At 40.1% G+C, this 20249-nt stretch overlaps 1 protein-coding gene across 1 annotated transcript in view; it reads left to right on the top strand.

The window, feature by feature from the left end:
• Nucleotides 1-20044, top strand: part of FKBP11 (FKBP prolyl isomerase 11) — a 41256-nt gene extending 21212 nt beyond the window's left edge. Inside the window, exons 4-6 of the mRNA XM_063444724.1 lie at nucleotides 6171-6204; nucleotides 16178-16248; nucleotides 19809-20044. Coding sequence (XP_063300794.1) covers nucleotides 6171-6204; nucleotides 16178-16248; nucleotides 19809-20026 — 323 coding nt within the window. The 3' untranslated portion in view covers nucleotides 20027-20044. The remainder of the gene's footprint in view (nucleotides 1-6170; nucleotides 6205-16177; nucleotides 16249-19808) is intronic.
• The last annotated feature ends 205 nt before the right edge of the window (nucleotides 20045-20249 follow it).

The raw sequence follows: 20249 nt of genomic DNA, 5'->3' as shown, positions 1-20249 counted from the left end.
TGGCACAATGACATTATGCCATCACCTTACAAAAGTGCTACACTAGACCTCGTCAGCCTTGGCAAAATATGTTACTAGAGCAGACCAGACAGCAACGTGCATATTGAGGGCTTTAATTGGTAATATTCAGTGTGTCAAACGATTGTTCATCCAAGGAGAAATCGGACTGCCACTTTATTGTCCCTTTTTGTGACGTAAATGGATATTGATAAAGTCTTTTTTTGTTTTCATTTGGATAAACGGCATAATGTAACAGCGGGAAAGTGCATAGTTGAAAAAATATTCCAACATTAGAAATAAATACATTATCGCCAATTTTCTGATCCTCCAGCGCTGCTTATCATAGGGAAGCCTTGAAACCAGTGGTTCTTGATGCAAAGCCCTCACTTCTACTTTGAGTAGAATATATGCGTGCTCGCAATATGCGCATTAGGTTTCACCATTGCCATGATGTTGCTGGGGAGGAGTTGACCTACCAAGCTCTGAGGGATCCTTGAAGCTGGAAAAGGTGAAGTAAAAAAGAGTTTTTAACACTTTACTTTGCTAATGGTAGGGTGGGGAGGGGGGGAGAGGGGGTAGGGGGGAGGGGGGGAGGGGGGGGTGGGGGCGGGGGTAGGGGGGAGGGGGGGAGGGGGGGGTGGGGGCAGGGGAGGGGAGGGGTGGGAGGGGGGAGGGGGGGGCTAATAAGTTGGGGACAGGAACACTATAGCGTTAGGAATTCAAGTTTGTGTTCCTAATGCTATAGCGTTCCTTTAACTCTTTAACTTTTCAGAAAGCTCAGACCGTCAGGTCCTTATTACACAAAAGAAGGAAAGGAAAACTTATGTGGAGTTGGTTTGCTAAATGAAATCTTGGAGCATTATCAAAGTTCCAGCATCTGTATGTCTAACAGACATGTCCTACGTAATTCATAGTTTATATTTGAGCGTACAGAAAGATGCAAAATGACTTTGAAACCGATTGAAAAGTAAGAAAGATTAGATCTTTTTTCTTTTCAGTCCTGTTTCTTCAGAAATCTGTGTCTAAGCTGCAGCCCTGACAACCCAATCATTAAAGTGCCAAGAATGGATTTTTCAAGTAAGGAATGGTAATAGCACTTGGGAAAAATGCAGTCCTTGATTATAGAGCACTCACCGGCCACAACCTAAAATATGCGTTTCTCAAATAGCTATTTCATTGAGAATTTTGTATTCTGTACAGCATCCCAGATTATTGATTGCCCAAGGCTGCTACCATGGTTTCAAAATGTACCAAATATCAGAAGAGCTATGGATTATAACTTGTAAAAATGACCTGTGCCTGTAGCAAGTGTGTTAAAAAATGATAAGCTTAGAGTCATGTCTACAAATGCTCGCAGTTTAGGGAATAAGATCCATTAACTTGTGGCAATAATGGCAACTGATAGTGTAGATTTAGTCGCTGTTACTGAGACATGGTATAATGAGAAAAATGACTGGGACATAGCAATACCAGGGTACTCTTTATATAGAAAAGACAGGGAAGGCAAGAAAGGGGGAGGGGTGGCCCTGTATGTGAAGGATAGCATAAAATCTAGCCTAATAAAGGTTAGTGAGACGAACATAGAGTCCATTTGGGTTATGTTAGAATTTGGTAATCACACAGTAGTTCGTGTAGGTGTGATTTATAGGCCCCCAGGACAAATTGAAGAGTTAGATAATCTACTAGTTGAAGAAATAGCTAAAATGACAATGAAGGGGGAAGTTATCATCATGGGTGACTTTAATCTTCCTGATGTGAATTGGAAAACAAAAATAGCTACTTGTGCCAGAAGCACACATATTCTAAACTCCCTACTGGGGTTGTCTCTAAAACAAGTCGTTGAGGAGCCAACTCGTAAAGAGGCCATACTAGATTTAGTGTTAACAAATGGAGATTTGGTATCAGATATTACTGTAGGTGAAAGTTTAGGATCCAGTGATCATCAGTCAGTGTGGTTTAATATAAGAACAGTGACTGAGTCACACCACACAAAAACAAAAGTTTTAGACTTTAGAAAAACAGACTTTTCTAAAATTAGAATATGTGTAAAGGAGTCATTATCAGACTGGAGCAACTTAAATGGAGTCCAAAATAAATGGGATTATTTAAAAGCTGCACTACTGAAGGCAACAGAAAATTGCATTAGGCTTGTCAGTAAAAGCAAAAAATTCAAGAAACCACTGTGGTACTCCGCAGATGTGGCCAAAATAGTAAAAAACAAAAAGTTAGCATTTAGTAATTATAAAAAAACCCAGAGTGAGGAAGACAGAATGACCTATAAGATTAGGCAGAAAGAGGCTAAGCAAGTTATAAGAGCTTCCAAATCACACACAGAAGAGAAAATAGCACAGTCAGTAAAAAAGGGGGACAAAACTTTTTTTAGATACATAAATGAGAAAAGAAAAGTAAAACAAGGATTAGTTAGATTAAAAACAAAAGAAGGAAGGTATGTAGATGAGGATAAAGGTCTAGCTGACTGCCTCAATGAATATTTTTGTTCGGTATTTACAGCTGAAAATGAAGGAAAGGGACCTCTGTTAAAAAAAAGGATAAATGAGTCATTTATTACACGTGAGTTTACAGAGGAAGAGGTTCTATTTCAACTGTCAAAAGTAAAGACAAATAAGTCAATGGGACCTGATGGAATACACCCAAAGCTATTAAAAGAGCTTAGTGGTGTACTAGCAAAACCATTAACAGATTTATTTAACCAATCATTGTTAACAGGAGTAGTCCCAGAAGATTGGAAGTTAGCGAATGTTGTGCCCATTCACAAGAAAGGTAATAGGGAGGAGTCGGGCAACTATAGGCCAGTAAGCCTTACTTCAGTAGTGGGGAAAGTGATGGAAACCATGTTAAAGGATAGGATTGTTGAACATCTAAAAACACATGGATTTCAAGATCAGAGACAACATGGGTTTACTTCAGGGAGATCATGCCAAACTAATCTTATTGATTTTTTTGATTGGGTAACTAAAATTATAGATCAGGGTGGTGCAGTAGACATTGCTTACCTAGATTTCAGTAAGGCTTTTGACACTGTTGCACATAGAAGGCTTATCAATAAACTGCAATCTTTGAGTTTGGATTCCAATATTGTTGAATGGGTAAGGCAGTGGCTGAGTGACAGGCAACAGAGGGTTGTAGTCAATGGAGTATATTCGAAGCTTGGGCTTGTCACCAGTGGGGTACCTTAGGGATCTGTACTTGGACCCATTCTCTTTAATATTTTTATTAGTGATATTGCAGAAGGTCTTGATGGTAAGGTGTGTCTTTTTGCGGATGATACTAAGATATGTAACAGGGTTGATGTTCCAGGAGGGATAAGCCAAATGGCAAATGATTTAGGTAAACTAGAAAAATGGTCAGAGTTGTGGCAACTGACATTTAATGTGGATAAGTGCAAGATAATGCATCTTGGACGTAAAAACCCAAGGGCAGAGTACAGAATATTTGATAGAGTCCTAACCTCAACATCTGAGGAAAGGGATTTAGGGGTGATTATTTCTGAGGACTTAAAGGTAGGCAGACAATGTAATAGAGCAGCAGGAAATGCTAGCAGAATGCTTGGTTGTATAGGGAGAGGTATTAGCAGTAGAAAGAGGGAAGTGCTCATGCCATTGTACAGAACACTGGTGAGACCTCACTTGGAGTACTGTACACAGTACTGGAGACCCTATCTTCAGAAGGATATTGATACCTTAGAGAGAGTTCAAAGAAGGGCTACTAAACTGGTTCATGGATTGCAGGATAAAACTTACCAGGAAAGGTTAAAGGATCTTAACATGTATAGCTTGGTGGAAAGACGAGACAGGGGGGATATGATAGAAACATTTAAATACATAAAGGGAATCAACACAGTAAAAGAGGAGACTATATTTAAAAGAAGAAAAACTACCACAACCAGAGGACATAGTCTAAAATTAGAAGGACAAAGGTTTAAAAATAATATCAGGAAGTATTACTTTACTGAGAGGGTAGTGGATGCATGGAATAGCCTTCCAGCTGAAGTGGTAGAGGTTAACACAGTAAAGGAGTTTAAGCATGCGTGGGATAGGCATAAGGCTATCCTAACTATAAGATAATGCCAGGGACTAATGAAAGTATTTAGAAAACTGGGCAGACTAGATGGGCCGAATGGTTCTTATCTGCCGTCACATTCTATGTTTCTATGTTTCTATGTTTCTATGACTAAAATGCAGATTTATGAAATTAGGATGGGTTATTTTGTGCAGTTTTATCCAATTTCTAAGATTATATGTTACTTTCTTTGCTGTTTTAAAAAACCCCTCTGCTGGGGGGTTTATGGGATTTTTAAAAAACTGGCTGGAACGATTGGCTCCTGATTGGTGGCGTTTCCTCTTGGCTTATTTATTTGCAAAAAACGTATCTATATAAGTCTTTACACTGTATAAACTTCTGCATATTGTGTACTTTTTTTTATAGTGCTGTTCTGCTTAGACAAAACATAAGCCAGATGACGTAGCCTAGGAGGAAAGACAATCAAGTAGACCTTTTTCGTTAGTAATGTTATTATTATTATTGCCATTTATATAGCGCCAAAAGATTCTGTAGCGCTTTACAATATTATAACTTTTTATTAACTATAAATAGGACAATTACAAGAAAATTTACAGAAACAATGGGTTGAAGAGGAACCTGCTCAAACGAGCTTACAGTCTATAGGAGGTGAAGTATAAAACACAATAGGACAGGAAATAGCCATCAAATAAGGTGGGAGTGAAGCAGAGCTGGGGGAGAGAGCAAGAGACAGGTATGTGAGGTAGAGGTTACTCTGGGAGGCCATGAGCTTTCCTAAAGAGATGGGTTTTAAGGCACTTCTTAAACAATTAAAGGCTATGGGAGAGTCTATTGGCAGTAGGCAGGTTGTTCCATAAGAAGGGAGTCGCCCGCGAGAAGTCTTGCAAGCGTGAGTTGGCCGTATGCATTAATGTTAAGTCCATAAAAATAATGTTTGCTACTAAGGCACCAAACCAATCTATATCTTGGGTAAATATGGTTACAGGCTGATTGGTATGATACAAATGTTAAAGGGGTAAAATGTGCTTGTATTAAATAATTATTTCTTTGCATGATTTAGTTATGACCCTGAATTATACATTTGTAGTGCTTTACTAAATAAGAGAAAGGAGAGCACACTTTTTATGTGGAACTCCTCATAGTTTTGGATCACTGCGAGATTTGCGTTAAGCTAAACGCAAACAAAACTAGGGAGGCGTCTTCCTTTTCTCCAAAATGTCAGTCATCTCTCCCAGGAGGAATAGTCTATTATTTTTATAATTTTATTTTTCATGCTATAGGTAAATTCTCCTTTCCACAATTCTTAATGGATGACCACTTTTTGGATTTGTACAGTACTGCAAATGACCATATAGTGCATTAACCCCCGCCCCCATAAATAGTTTTTATTCAGATGTTTTGTATTTTTTATTATTTTGTTAATTGAGCATATTCTGTAGTGTTTCTTCATGACGATATTCCACTCCCCTACTAATTTTCTAGCTCACCTTTACACTTTTGTTTCCAGTTCTATGATGGCCCTTTTGAGGAAGCGTCTGGTAACTAACTGCACAAATGTATCTGTTGCTTGCCTATTCCTTTATTCTCTCCACATGGGCTTCTGGGATAGACTTGGTGCCACACTTGTTGGGTTTTGTGTTTTCCTTTTATATTTTGATGTGATATACTGGTTCTAGGTGCTTATTTAACTGCATCACTTCTGCTGACTTGACTGGCATAGATATTAGAGAGCTTGACTCTATAATATCCATAAACAACATATGCAATTACATAGGAATAATGTTGCTGACATCAGATGCATGAAATTAGGTAAAACCTACCATACTAATGTAATTGTCTTTTCTATACCTAACACACAAGCATTATTACACCAGGTCCAAATAATGTGTATTGTTTATGGTGTATAGCTTGTTGTAAAATTGTATTGTACACAGATGCTGCATTTAAGGGTTTATTCACTTAACAGCGAATGGTGATGAAGTTAAAAAAAACTTGCAAATGTCAGGCTGATCTAGCCAAATTGTGATTTGGCAAGTTAAGATTTGCGTTGGCAAATTAAGTTTTCACTTAACTGCTTACAAAATAAACTGATATTTAATAAATATATGTACTGTTTCATGTGTTTACAGGTCTGGAACAGAGTCTCATAGGCATGTGTGTTCGGTAAGTTCAAACCTATACCATTACAATCTACAATTTAAATATCTAACACATACTATTTAACACAATATAAACTTGCTCTCATATTTTCTTTTTAAATTTGATCCTTTTAGTAATTTTATTTTTCACATCATTGCTCTGCCACCTTATACCAACTAAAATGAAATTGTGCTTTAAAGGACACTATAAGCAACATAACATCTACATCTAAGAGTATGCAAAGCTTCACTCAAAGCCAATAACTGTAGACAAGACAGGAGTGTTTCTGAATGTTTATGGTGATGCTGGGTTGTCAAAGTACAAAACAATGTTATCCAATCGATTGTGCAAATTTTGAACAACCCCATTACAAATGTTTACCGTTACATTTATATATTATGCTCACTATAAGGTAAATTAATTGAACACTCTGAGCCTCATAACAACTTTATCTCAATGTTTTATGAGTGATTTTACACTAGTCACTAGTTGTGATGCTTCCGCTCTGACCCTTATGTATGTACCATTTTTACACATGGTTTTCTGAATGGGAAACTAAGGCTAGAAGCCTTGAATTTTGCTAGAAGAGAGAGAGATGAGCTGATGGGTGTCTTCTTCACAACTTTAGGGTTAAGTCATTGGTAAACAATTTAACTCCTTAAGTTAAGATGGCATCAGGAACCGCATGCACCATAACAACTTCCTTGATATGAAGTTGTCATGGTGCCCAGAGCACATGTTTTTGTTTATATATCACTTTGTTGATGTTATTGTTTATGAAGCGCCAACAGATTCTGCAGCGCTGTACAATAGATGGACTAATAGACATGTATTTGGAGCCAGATGAGTTGGACGCACAGGAACAGGGTGTTAAGTGCCCTGTTCAAACGAGTTTACATTCTAGAGGTACATCTCTTACTTTCCACATACCTCTGACTGCTTCCTTTCTGACCAAAGTTGAATTTAGACCTTTATTTTTTATATAAACTGTATTTCGCATTTGTTTGACAGAAAAATCTAGCAGATGAAAGTGACAGTAACTGTGCTTCTGCATAGTGGTCAGTCAATCTGTGAAGTATAAACAATACATGATAATAATAACCCCAGGATATCTGTAGTGTACAGCAATGTTGACAGATGGATTTTCTTAGCAGCTTAAAAAGAAAGTGAAACATATTTTGTATCAAAAAGGCATTCTAACACAAAAAGATAAAGTGCATTCTATCAAAGCCTTGGCTTCAGGGATGCGTTGCCCCATCTAGTCATTTTCTAACCATACATTTCCTTCCAAGAAGAAATAAGACTAAAGTTCTACTGCATGATATTATGCTGGTGTATTCTTGAATCTTTGACCGGTTAAAAGGCAGTCCCACCACCCATTTTTAATCAATTTTAAAACGCAATTAATCTTGCAGTAACCTAGCATTGAGATAGTATCCTCACTGCTCATAATCCTCCTTTATTGAAATCAACAGCTGATCCAATGCTTCTCATAGGAGCTGTCTGCCTTCGATCTGTCAGCCACTAGAGGTGTTTAAACTGCAATTGTAAATACTGTAGTTTCTCAAAAATGTCACTGTTTACAACAGCAAGGCTGCAGGGCTAGTATCTGTGCCCCCAAATCAATTAATCTGAAGGGATTGTGATACCTACACTGCCCCTTTAGTACCAGATTGTGGCATATCATATACATATCTACCACTGTAGTATATGTTAAATGGGGACCTGTTCACTAAACAGTTCATACAAGACTGTTCCTATGCCCAACACACTACTGAAACAGCACTGAACAAAGTAAAAATTATATTTTTTCAACTTAATCGTCCTGTTGACTATCCTATCCTTCTGCACATTGTGGTCCATGACGATCTAAGACACTGCTCTCCTAATTGAAACCATATCTCTGTCCTTTTAGTTTCTTATTCTAAGGTACCTAGTCCTCTCCTCTGGGCTCTGATGTTAGCCCCTTGATCATCTTTATCTACATAACCTCTCTTAGCAGGTGTGTAACTAGGAATCACAGTACCCTGGTGCAAGAATCACAGAATGGCCCACCCTTGCTCTCTCACTTATACACATACACTGACTGACACAAAGCCATTGGCACACACACTGTTTAACCAACACATACTTTCACTGACAGACACCAACATTCTTGATTGATATATTGATATTGATATATAATCACGCTCACTGACAGACAGACACACACACTGACAAACTCTCACTGATTTGACACACACACTAACTGATTTGACAAACACACTCACTGACAGGCTCATGCTTTCACTGATTTGACACATACACTCACACTCACAGATTTGACACACACTGACAGACACACACACTCACTGACAGAAACATATTGTGTAGAGAATCTGGTGTGTGTAGGGTATCCAGTGTGTGTGTCTGGAATGTAGTGTGTGTAAGTGGTGCAGTGTATAAAATAGATGGTGTGTGTGTAGGAGTGCAGTGTGTGTGTGTGTGTGTGTGTGTGGAATTAGATGTACCCATTTTTTATTTGTAAATAAAAAAATAAACTTTATATCCCCCACTTTTTATCTTTGACCGGGGAGGGGGGACATTACAAGCCCTGGTCGTAAGTGAACAGCACCAGCGGCAACACTCACAAGAGGATACGGGAGCTGCAGGTTAGAGCTCCCGTATCCTCCACTGTCCTCTGCCAGATTTATTGAATGATATCTTTGATCTCCCAAATGGCCTGGTGCGAACAGACACCAGAACCAGGCATGGAGAGATAATACTTTAAACAATATATAGACACTTAGTACAAAACAAAGTTCAAATGAGACTCCATTATGCTATTGTTGACATTAATCAGTTTAATTTTTAAATCTTCAAGTAGCAACCTTGTCACACCAGTGTATTTACTGATTGGAATGTTAATTAAATAGCAGAATGAAGAGTACCTTTGAATTTTTAATGCAATCACACAGTGAGTCCATTGAAGCAGACCTAGGATTATTGTGATGATATAATGGACACTTGTGAGCAGGGCTTTTTATACATTATGTATTTATGCCTCTCAAAATCAATTTGAGATACTCTTTAACTGCAGAATCAAGTGGTGTGCCAATTATTGCTCATTAGTTTGCATTTATTGTAGCCTGTTCTGCAGAACTATACAGTGTATGTGTTTTTAATTACTGTATTGATTTGATGATAGCTCACACCTTTTTATCAAAGTTAATGCCTGTAAACAAAATGTTTGGATTATAAACATATCTCTACTATGTTACTGTTAATTAGATGTTTAGCTTGTAACCGTAAGACCTTAATCCAACGTAATGAATAAATGGCCCATTATAGTCCATTAAAATGGGAGCCTAGTGGGGGGGCGGGGCCTGACAGCCGAGGCAGCCAGACGTGCTCTGTAAGAGCTCCTGCTTCTGGCCCGACAAAATCGAGTTTTACGCCCGGGCTACTCAGCGACCAAGCTACAATATGCACACATCTTGCTAAGGGGTCCTCGGTGCTCGGGAGAATACCCGCTGTGAGCCTGTCCGACCCCGGTCCGTTCTGGTAGCGGCACGCGGCCTATACAAGCCTGAGCTGGGGGAGACGGCCACTCTCCTAGCTCCTCGGATGAACGGAACGGACTCGGGGATAAAACTATCCTCCCCCCCCCCCCCTCTGGACCGGTGGGGGTTATCCCGGTATCCACTGGTTGAAGCCTATACCGACCCTAAGCGAAATCCACCCCAAGACTCCTGATCGCGGCTGACTACTCTAAGATGGCGGCAATACCTCTGTCCCGCCAACCAAGCCTGAAACAGCCGATGGAGCCACAAGGAGGGGCCGCCGAACAGGTGCTGGAGCGCTTGGAAGCAATCTTTGCAAACTTCTGGGCCAAGTTGGAGGCCCGTATCACAGCAACGCCACGCCGACCTCCTGAGGGAGAGCAGCCCAAAGAGCTACCCCGTAAGCCTGCGGAAAGCCCAGCAACTACTGGGGGCCGCCCTGCTACACATAGCGACATGAAGAACCATCCCCCCCGCATGACCAAAAGGAAAAAGCACAAGGAATCACAGCGGCGAGCACCACTTTCCCAAAAAGCCCAGCAGCGTGGACATTTCTACTCACCTTGACCGCAGAGCTCCAGACTCACCGTCAGGGGCAGCGCAACCCTGGGAAAGTCCCCTCAAGCCACACGGCAGACAGGACCGACGGCACACGGAGGACACACCTGCCCCTGCCGCTGCACCGCACACAGAGAGAGCAGGTGGGGGAAACAGAGACTGGTATCAGGCTCCCTCATTGTACCTGGACTTTAAGTGGCATAGGTTGAACGCCATGAACGGACTCACACCAGACCCAGTATAACAAGGGTATCAGCCAGTTATATTTTCTAGGATTTAACGTTCCTTTTTCTGTTTGTTATTATTTGCTTTACTGTTAATTTATATATTGCCTATATAGAAACTAGCAGTCTTACTTGGACCACCCTTAGGCGATTTAAATATTATCTTGAACAGTAGAATTTTGTTTTTCTAACTCCACACGAAGGCTATCATTTACTAGAGAGGGTGCAGCTTTTGAGTTCTAGGGGCAGGGCTCAGACTTCATTTGAGGCTAAAAATCAGCTCCATGACTTCAGCTTGGATATTAGGAGAGTGGATTTATAGTTAAATGGAAGGCCTCTGCGTAGGATTCATTTTATTGCTCTCTTTGATGTTTTTGATTCTGTTAGTTTTGTTTTTGCCTGACACTGGAAGATAGAACTGACTAAAAAAAACAAAAAACTAGCACCTATTTCGTATATACCTTATGTTTTTATTTTTCATGTCCTGCTGTCACTCTTCTCATGACTCACACTGTCTCTCCCTGGTAAAAGCCTAGATTATTTACATCGCCACTCTTCACTGAAGCATGGCAATCTATTATTACGCATAGTTGAATCGTATTCAAGAAGAGAGGCATTGAGGCTAGTGGTGTTGTGAAGAGAGGCATTGAGGCTAGTGGTGTTGTGAAGAGAGGCATTGAGGCAAGTGGTGTTGTGAAGAGAGGCATTGAGGCTAGTGGTGTTGTGCAGAGAGGCACAGAGGCTAGTGGTGTTGTGCAGAGAGGCACTGAGGCTAGTGGTGTGAAGAGAGGCATTGAGGCTAGTGGTGTTGTGAAGAGAGGCATTGAGGCTAGTGGTGTTGTGGAGAGAGGCACAGAGGCTAGTGGTGTTGTGCAGAGAGGCACTGAGGCTAGTGGTGTTGTGCAGAGAGGCTTGAAGACTATGGTGAGGCCTAATAGAAAGCAGTTGTTGGTGGGGGATTCCATCATAAGATGTGTGGAGATGGACAATGGTGGTCTTGTGAGGTGTCTTCCCGGAGCTACTGCTCGCAGAGACAGGAGACGTATCTGTAATATTGTTAAGCAAGCAAAGCAGGAAGGGGAATTGGATGTACTTGTCCATTTAGGGACAAATGACTTGGCTTGCAATGAGGTTTCAGAAGTTAAGGAAGTTTTTAGTGTTTTTGCCAATGATATACGGCAGGTTGCTTCCACATTGTCATTCTCTGAAGTTCTGCCTGTGCATAACACTCAGAATGACAGGCGGATGCGTATTAGGGACTTTAACTTGTGGCTTGGTGAATGGTGTCGGGAGCAAGGATTTGGCTTTATTGCTCATGGTAGCTCTGTTTAGAATGGAAATAAACTGTACAAAAAAGATGGTTTGCATCTTTCTCAAAAGGGAACAAATGTTCTCAGTGAGCAGTTCAGAGGTTTTGCTAGGATGTATTTAAACTAAGAGGGGGGGGCAAAAGGGTGATAAAACATCAATCCAATTGTCCCCCAAAACAAGGACAGAAGGTGCCTGTAGCAAGTGTGTTAAAAAATGATAAGCTTAGAGTCATGTCTACAAATGCTCGCAGTTTAGGGAATAAGATCCATGAACTTGTGGCAATAATGGCAACTGATAGTGTAGATTTAGTCGCTGTTACTGAGACATGGTATAATGAGAAAAATGACTGGGACATAGCAATACCAGGGTACTCTTTATATAGAAAAGACAGGGAAGGCAAGAAAGGGGGAGGGGTGGCCCTGTATGTAAAGAATAGCATAAAATCTAGTCTAATAAAGGTTAGTGAGGCGAACATAGAGTCCGTTTGGGTTACGTTAGAATTTGGTAATCACACAGTAACTCGTGTAGGTGTGATTTATAGGCCCCCAGGACAAATTGAAGAGTTAGATAATCTACTAGTTGAAGAAATAGCTAAAATGACAATGAAGGGGGAAGTTATCATCATGGGTGACTTTAATCTTCCAGATGTAAATTGGAAAACAAAAATAGCTACTTGTGCCAGGAGCACACATATTCTAAACTCCCTACTGGGATTGTCTCTAAAACAAGTCGTTGAGGAGCCAACTCGTAAAGAGGCCATACTAGATTTAGTGTTAACAAATGGAGATTTGGTATCAGATATTACTGTAGGTGAAAGTTTAGGATCCAGTGATCATCAGTCAGTGTGGTTTAATATAAGAACAGTGACTGAGTCACACCACACAAAAACAAAAGTTTTAGACTTTAGAAAAACAGACTTTTCTAAAATTAGAATATGTGTAAAGGAGTCATTATCAGACTGGAGCAATTTAAATGGAGTCCAAAAGAAATGGGATTATTTAAAAGTTGCACTACTGAAGGCAACAGAAAATTGCATTAGGCTTGTCAGTAAAAGCAAAAAATTCAAGAAACCACTGTGGTACTCCACAGATGTAGCCAAAATAGTAAAAAACAAAAAGTTAGCATTTAGTAATTATAAAAAAAACCAGAGTGAGGAAGACAGAATGACCTATAAGATTAGGCAGAAAGAGGCTAAGCAAGTTATAAGAGCTTCCAAATCACACACAGAAGAGAAAATAGCACAGTCAGTAAAAAAGGGGGACAAAACCTTTTTTAGATACATAAATGAGAAAAGAAAAGTAAAACAAGGATTAGTTAGATTAAAAACAAAAGAAGGAAGGTATGTAGATGAGGATAAAGGTCTAGCTGACTGCCTCAATGAATATTTTTGTTCGGTATTTACAGATGAAAATGAAGGAAAGGGACCTCAGTTAAGAAAAAGGATAAATGAGTCATTTATTACACGTGAGTTTACAGAGGAAGAGGTTCTATTTCAACTGTCAAAAGTAAAGACAAATAAGTCAATGGGACCTGATGGAATACACCCAAAGCTATTAAAAGAGCTTAGTGGTGTACTAGCAAAACCATTAACAGATTTATTTAACCAATCGTTGATAACAGGAGTAGTCCCAGAAGATTGGAAGTTAGCGAATGTTGTGCCCATTCACAAGAAAGGTAATAGGGAGGAGTCGGGCAACTATAGGCCAGTAAGCCTAACTTCAGTAGTGGGGAAAGTGATGGAAACCATGTTAAAGGATAGGATTGTTGAACATCTAAAAACACATGGATTTCAAGATCAGAGACAACATGGGTTTACTTCAGGGAGATCATGCCAAACTAATCTTATTGATTTTTTTGATTGGGTAACTAAAATTATAGATCAGGGTGGTGCAGTGGACATTGCTTACCTCGATTTCAGTAAGGCTTTTGACACTGTTGCACATAGAAGGCTTATCAACAAACTACAATCTTTGAGTTTGGATTCCAATATTGTTGAATGGGTAAGGCAGTGGCTGAGTGACAGGCAACAGAGGGTTGTAGTCAATGGAGTATATTCGAAGCTTGGGCTTGTCACCAGTGGGGTACCTCAGGGATCTGTACTTGGACCCATTCTCTTTAATATTTTTATTAGTGATATTGCAGAAGGTCTTGATGGTAAGGTGTGTCTTTTTGCGGATGATACTAAGATATGTAACAGGGTTGATGTTCCAGGAGGGATAAGCCAAATGGAAAATGATTTAGGTAAACTAGAAAAATGGTCAGAGTTGTGGCAACTGACATTTAATGTGGATAAGTGCAAGATAATGCATCTTGGACGTAAAAACCCAAGGGCAGAGTACAGAATATTTGATAGAGTCCTAACCTCAACATCTGAGGAAAGGGATTTAGGGGTGATTATTTCTGATGACTTAAAGGTAGGCAGACAATGTAATAGAGCAGCAGGAAATGCTAGCAGAATGCTTGGTTGTATAGGGAGAGGTATTAGCAGTAGAAAGAGGGAAGTGCTCATGCCATTGTACAGAACACTGGTGAGACCTCACTTGGAGTACTGTACACAGTACTGGAGACCCTATCTTCAGAAGGATATTGATACCTTAGAGAGAGTTTAAAGAAGGGCTACTAAACTGGTTCATGGATTGCAGGATAAAACTTACCAGGAAAGGTTAAAGGATCTTAACATGTATAGCATGGAGGAAAGACGAGACAGGGGGGATATGATAGAAACATTTAAATACATAAAGGGAATCAACACAGTAAAGGAGGAGACTATATTTAAAAGAAGAAAAACTACCACAACAAGAGGACATAGTCTTAAATTAGAGGGACAAAGGTTTAAAAATAATATCAGGAAGTATTACTTTACTGAGAGGGTAGTGGATGCATGGAATAGCCTTCCAGCTGAAGTGGTAGAGGTTAACACAGTAAAGGAGTTTAAGCATGCGTGGGATAGGCATAAGGCTATCCTAACTATAAGATAAGGCCAGGGACTAATGAAAGTATTTAGAAAACTGGGCAGACTAGATGGGCCGAATGGTTCTTATCTGCCGTCACATTCTATGTTTCTATGTTTCTATTAAGCATAGTTAACCTCGAAGAGGCATGGTTAAAACTTATTAAGCAGTTAGCACCCTACTGGGTGTTGATAATGTATAGCCTGTATGATGAAAACCACATAACTACCGTAGTGACTTCAGCCTGTTTATATAAAAAAAAAAAAAGTGCAGTGTTTCTTATGCCACATTACTGTTACCGCATGTTTCTTTTGTGTTTGTACCAGCTGTCGTGGCAGTACAAAACTGATTGTTAATTCTATGCACAAATAAAATAAAGAATTAAAAAAAAAAAAAATGGGAGCCTAGTGTCCTGAAAGTTTGCAATCACTCCCAGATGACACGTGCTATTCTCAAATTTGGCACATTCTGTTTCCTCCTGGGCACTTTCCATCCTTACACCGGCCACTTGCTATTTTCCTATTTAGAGCAACATTCTCCCACTTTTTTCTATTTAAATTTTATCACTTGCTTTAGAAAGAAATGTGTTTTTTAATTTAGTAGTCACTGTGGTTTGGACAGGTTATTAAATAGCAATATTGAGCTCTTAGTATGTTTTATTTATTTTTTGTTATTATTTTTTATTAAGCCAAGGCAGTAGGGAACTGTTCAATACACTCCCCTTCTGTTAGAAATAGCTGTATATGTCCTACAGAGAGTCTCATAGAAATACTGAACTCAATTGTGAGCTCTATTAAGATTCTAGCTTATCTAATCGGCAGCTAAGGTGTCCATCTGTAGTTCAATCTTGACCACGTATATCATAGAATTTGTACTGGAAGCCTATTTATGACCTCTCTCAATGTGTGTACAGGGAGAATCGTCACATGGGCCACTCACAAGGCAAATTATTTAGGGGGAAGGTTGTTGAATGCTTTGATCTTCTTCACCGATACGTGCATTACATAATGATAATACTGCTCTAAAAGCTTCGTTCACATCAATGTCTCCAGCCTTACTGATCAGCAATGTGCCACTTGAAAACCACTTTTACCAGCAGATCTTTTATTTTTATTTTTTTAAACCAGAGCACCATAATTGCCTTCCTGTTACATTGGAAGCCTTTTTCCGATCTGTTCTGATAAGCAGAAGCAGATAAAACTGACCCAAGTGCAGACACGTATAATGCCACACACTGTTTGCAACAATCAATAGCATGACTGAGTATCCTAACAATCTGCTAATTTGTTTGCCTGCTGTTCTGGGGCAGATCAATATAAGTAAGTCACTCAAGATTACTTGCATGTCTTCGGGTATGTTTGTAAAGTTCAGTTTGTCACCTTGACAGTCATTTTGTTATTTCAATCCGCAGAGAGAAGCGCAAAGTAATTATCCCTTCTCACTTGGCTTATGGCAAAAGAGGATATCCTCCGTCTATACCAGGTATGAGCTAAGAACACAGTAATAATGATAATTTGAACGTGATGTTTTCTTAGAAGGTGCAGTCCTGTAATAATGGTATATTAACTGAATGAACTGGTTATGAAATATCACTTAATAGATTGCGTGTTGAGCTCTCTAACATACACCTAGGGAAAATGCTTCATTAGGATTTATGCATTCAAGGAGGTCTCCCTTAGATTTAATTATTGCTTTTTAACTACTATATCAAGGGGTTGGATAAATTGTCACCGCTAGACAAATATATGTTGATGATCTTAAGGAGAGCATAAGCAAATTCTAATGTCTATTTATTGAAGGCCTCTCATGGAAAAAATTACTTAATATGTTATGGCAAAAATCAAACCGGATCATTCACTGTACTGTAAATTATTGAGACTTTACACCGAGTTACTCACTAAATACTGGATATTTTTTGGATGGACAAAATCTTCTGAATTAGGACCACAATAGCAATTCCATATTTACTAAAGCCAAATGCAGCCAGGCCGAGTGAATCTGCAGCAATCGCCCGAATGCATTCGGTGTCTGGATTAAAATCTGTGCTTCACACCCTATACAGGGTTTGTAATATTCACATAGCACTGGGTTTTAATCAAATTTTGAACTGAATGAATATATCCGGCAGGATGCACATTCGAAAATTATTGTTCACTTGCTTTTTTGCAAGTACATGATGATGTTAAGTACTATGTACCGTGGGCAGCGCTAGCAGCCAGTAGACTAATAGTTGAAACAAATAACTAAACAGTGATAAAGTGAAAAGTGAGTAAATGGCGCTTAAACTATATATAAATAAATATACATTTTAATGGGAAAAAAGATAGGAACTGAAAATGTCAGAAAAGCTGTGACAAGAAAAAGGGGGTAATCCTAGGTAGAAAGTAATTAAAAATAGGTACTTGCCTACTAGTGTCAATTTAATTAAAACATAAAATTTAATATATTGATTTTAAAATATTACGGTTGAAAATCAACAGATAAACTCAAAATATATTAATTTAAGGCTATCAATAATATAGATTAAAAAAAAAAGAATAAAAATATATATATATATATATATATTCTAGAAAACGAAAACATATATTAAAGGAAAAAGACTAATATCTAATTGTTTCAGTTTCCCTTGAAGGGAACTATCAGGATCACTGTGCTTTGGTTATAGACTCTAAAAAAACAAGGAACTTGGCCTGAAAATCTCTAGTACCAGATGAAGAGATCAAATCTCTAAGTGCATGACTGTTATCCCAAATAGTGCTTTTTTCTGTTGTCCTGTAAATTGCTGAGCGGTGCATTCAAGGACACCTATTCTGTATAAGAAGCTATCTGCCGGTCTAAGGTAAGCACTGATTGAGGAAAAAGTCATACACATGCCCTGCCTATACCTCTTCCAAAGGACGTAATGTCCTAGATCTAATTGCAAACAAAAGAATTATAAAAGTGATTTATGGAGGATAGTGCAGAGCCCCGACGCGCGTTTCACCAGTAAGGCGGCTCTCCAAGAGGGAATACAGGCTGTGCATGGTTAGGGTGATGAGAGCCAGAGTCCAAAGTTCAGTCAATACGTGTAACGAAAATATACCCCAACACGCAGGATTCAACTCAACAGAAGACAACACAGAGGGGAGATACATCTACCGGACCTTAGAATGGCCGGACTCGACGTATATGAGAGGAGTACAGAGTCAGGAGCGATCCAAGGTCAAGGGCACAAAGAGACAGTGTAAACTAGGACTAGCCGGGGTCTGGTACACGGTAAACAGCAAGCCGGCAAACAGAACAGATAAGGATAAAGAGAAAACGTAGTCAGAAACAAAGCCAAGGTCAAGTACGAAGGAACACAACTGAACACAACAAGCGCTAAAGGGAACTGAAACAGAAACCACGATTGGGCAAGGAACTAAGGGAAAAAGGTGAGTATAAATACCTTAACATCTATTTTGATTGGCCCCTGTCACATCCACGCCCCCAAAAGGTAAGTGTATGGGGATTGTGGCACGACAGGGACCAAGGGGAGGGCTTTGCCAATTAAGGCTCCCACTGTCCCTTTAAGAGCGCGCCCGAGACCCGCGGCGCGCTCTTAGAGTCAGGCGGGACACGTGACCGCTTCTTGCGGTCACTGCTCGCCTTCCTGTTGCAGCCGTCGGATGAGCCGCGCGCGGCTCGTGCAGCAGCAGGACCGCGCGCGGCTTGAACAGAGGACCCCGGCAGGCCCCTGGAAAGGGTAAGTACTGCTACAATACCACAATCCTGGGCAAGGTGGAATCCAGTTCCGTTTACTCAGTTTTCAGAAGATAGACAGAGTCCATGCTTCTCCATACTACAGTAGCTCCCATGGCCACAGGCTTTGTCTTTGTCAGTTAGGCACAGTCCTTGATGCTGCAGGGAGCTGTGATTTCATGTGTGCCTGGCTTGCTCACTGCCTGCCGACTCTTTGGAATCAGCTTGGATTTCCGGCCAGAGGGAAGTTTCAGAGCTGGGACTCTGTAGTCTGGCTGAGCCTTGGGGACGTTTGTATAACTTGCATCATTGCTTCACCTCTGTCGGCCATTTTAGATATGCAGCGTGGTATCGATCCCACAGGAGTCATTCAGTGCCACTGAGAGGTAAGTAGGCCGGGCCTGGTGGGGACCAGGATAACCCCCGCCGGACCAAGGGAGGGGAGGGGGGAAAACGGGGCTCGGATGTTCCACGCGGATGGAAACCCGGACCGCCTCGTGCGGAGAGATCAGCTGTTTCTCCCGCCGAGGGTTCAACAGGCCGCGAGTTGCCGTAGGTCGCTGCCACCTATCCGAGATCTGGAACTTGCTCCAAATGTGCCCAAGAGGTACTGGACAAGGGTGCCTGTGCAGGTATGTCGGGATTTGGAGTTTGTCACCCTCAAAGTCACCTTAACAGCAGAGTTAGGCTGGAGCTCAAGAGATATGCGACTATCCAGTATGGCGTCCAGGCCCCGCCTCACATGTACCTGTTTCAATCTCAGTTTTGCAATTTGGATTAAAAGAGGAACTGTCATTTCCAGATAAAGCAGAGATAAGTTAACAAATGTAATTATCTCTGCTACACTTATAAGTTGAAGCGTTCACAACTCTCTGCAGTGTAAGGCATTCAATGCTTAACATGTACAACTGGTCATAGACCTTCAGTGCTAAACCAGTCTTAGGACTGTATAGATTATAGAAGTTTTCTTCATGTCTTAACTCGAATTACATTACACAGAAAGGTACAATTTAATAATTTATATCCAGTTTTTCTAATTCCATAAATTAGAATTGCCTGGTATTGGCAGTTTACATTATATATTGAAAGATGCTTGATGGTTCAGAATTCAGGGCTTTTCAAACTCTGGCCCTCCACACGTTGCAAAACTACAACTCCCATGAATCTCTGGCTAACTATTTAATTCAAAGAATCGTTCGAGGTATAGTTCAACAATATCTGGAAGGCCAGAGTTTGGAGAGCCCTGGACTTTAGATAATGATGAGAAAAGGCCTTACAAGCCTACTTGTTCTCAAACCAATTTGCTTATCTCTTTTTAACAGGTGATGCAGTCCTTCAATTTGAGACGGAGGTGATATCTTTGTCCAAGCCAACACAGTGGCAGACACTAGTGAATGATGTTCTACCCCTGCTATGCATTGGCTTGGTACCTACTTTGCTAGCACTCATTGGGTACCACCTTTACGCCAAAGCTAAATCTCCTGCTGTGTCCAAGAAGAAACTGAAAGAGGAGAAAAGGAATAAAGCCAAAAAGAAATAAACGATTTTAACTTTCTAAGACCACTTGATCAGGCCTTTTATTATATGATGTGTGTGTACCCATTTACCCACTCCTCAAACAGTCCTTTAAAATGTACCTGTCAGAGGTACATCATGTATGAAAGTGCATTTAATATGATTTATATATTGTGCTGATAGAATTGTTGGAAAATGTATAGATTTTTATATAAATCTTAAATATAAATAAAGTCTTTCCCCTCCCC

The sequence above is a fragment of the Pelobates fuscus genome, chromosome 1 (genome assembly GCF_036172605.1).
Source record: "Pelobates fuscus isolate aPelFus1 chromosome 1, aPelFus1.pri, whole genome shotgun sequence".
NCBI lineage: Eukaryota > Metazoa > Chordata > Amphibia > Anura > Pelobatidae > Pelobates > Pelobates fuscus.
This window is presented reverse-complemented; position numbering and strand designations above follow the sequence as displayed.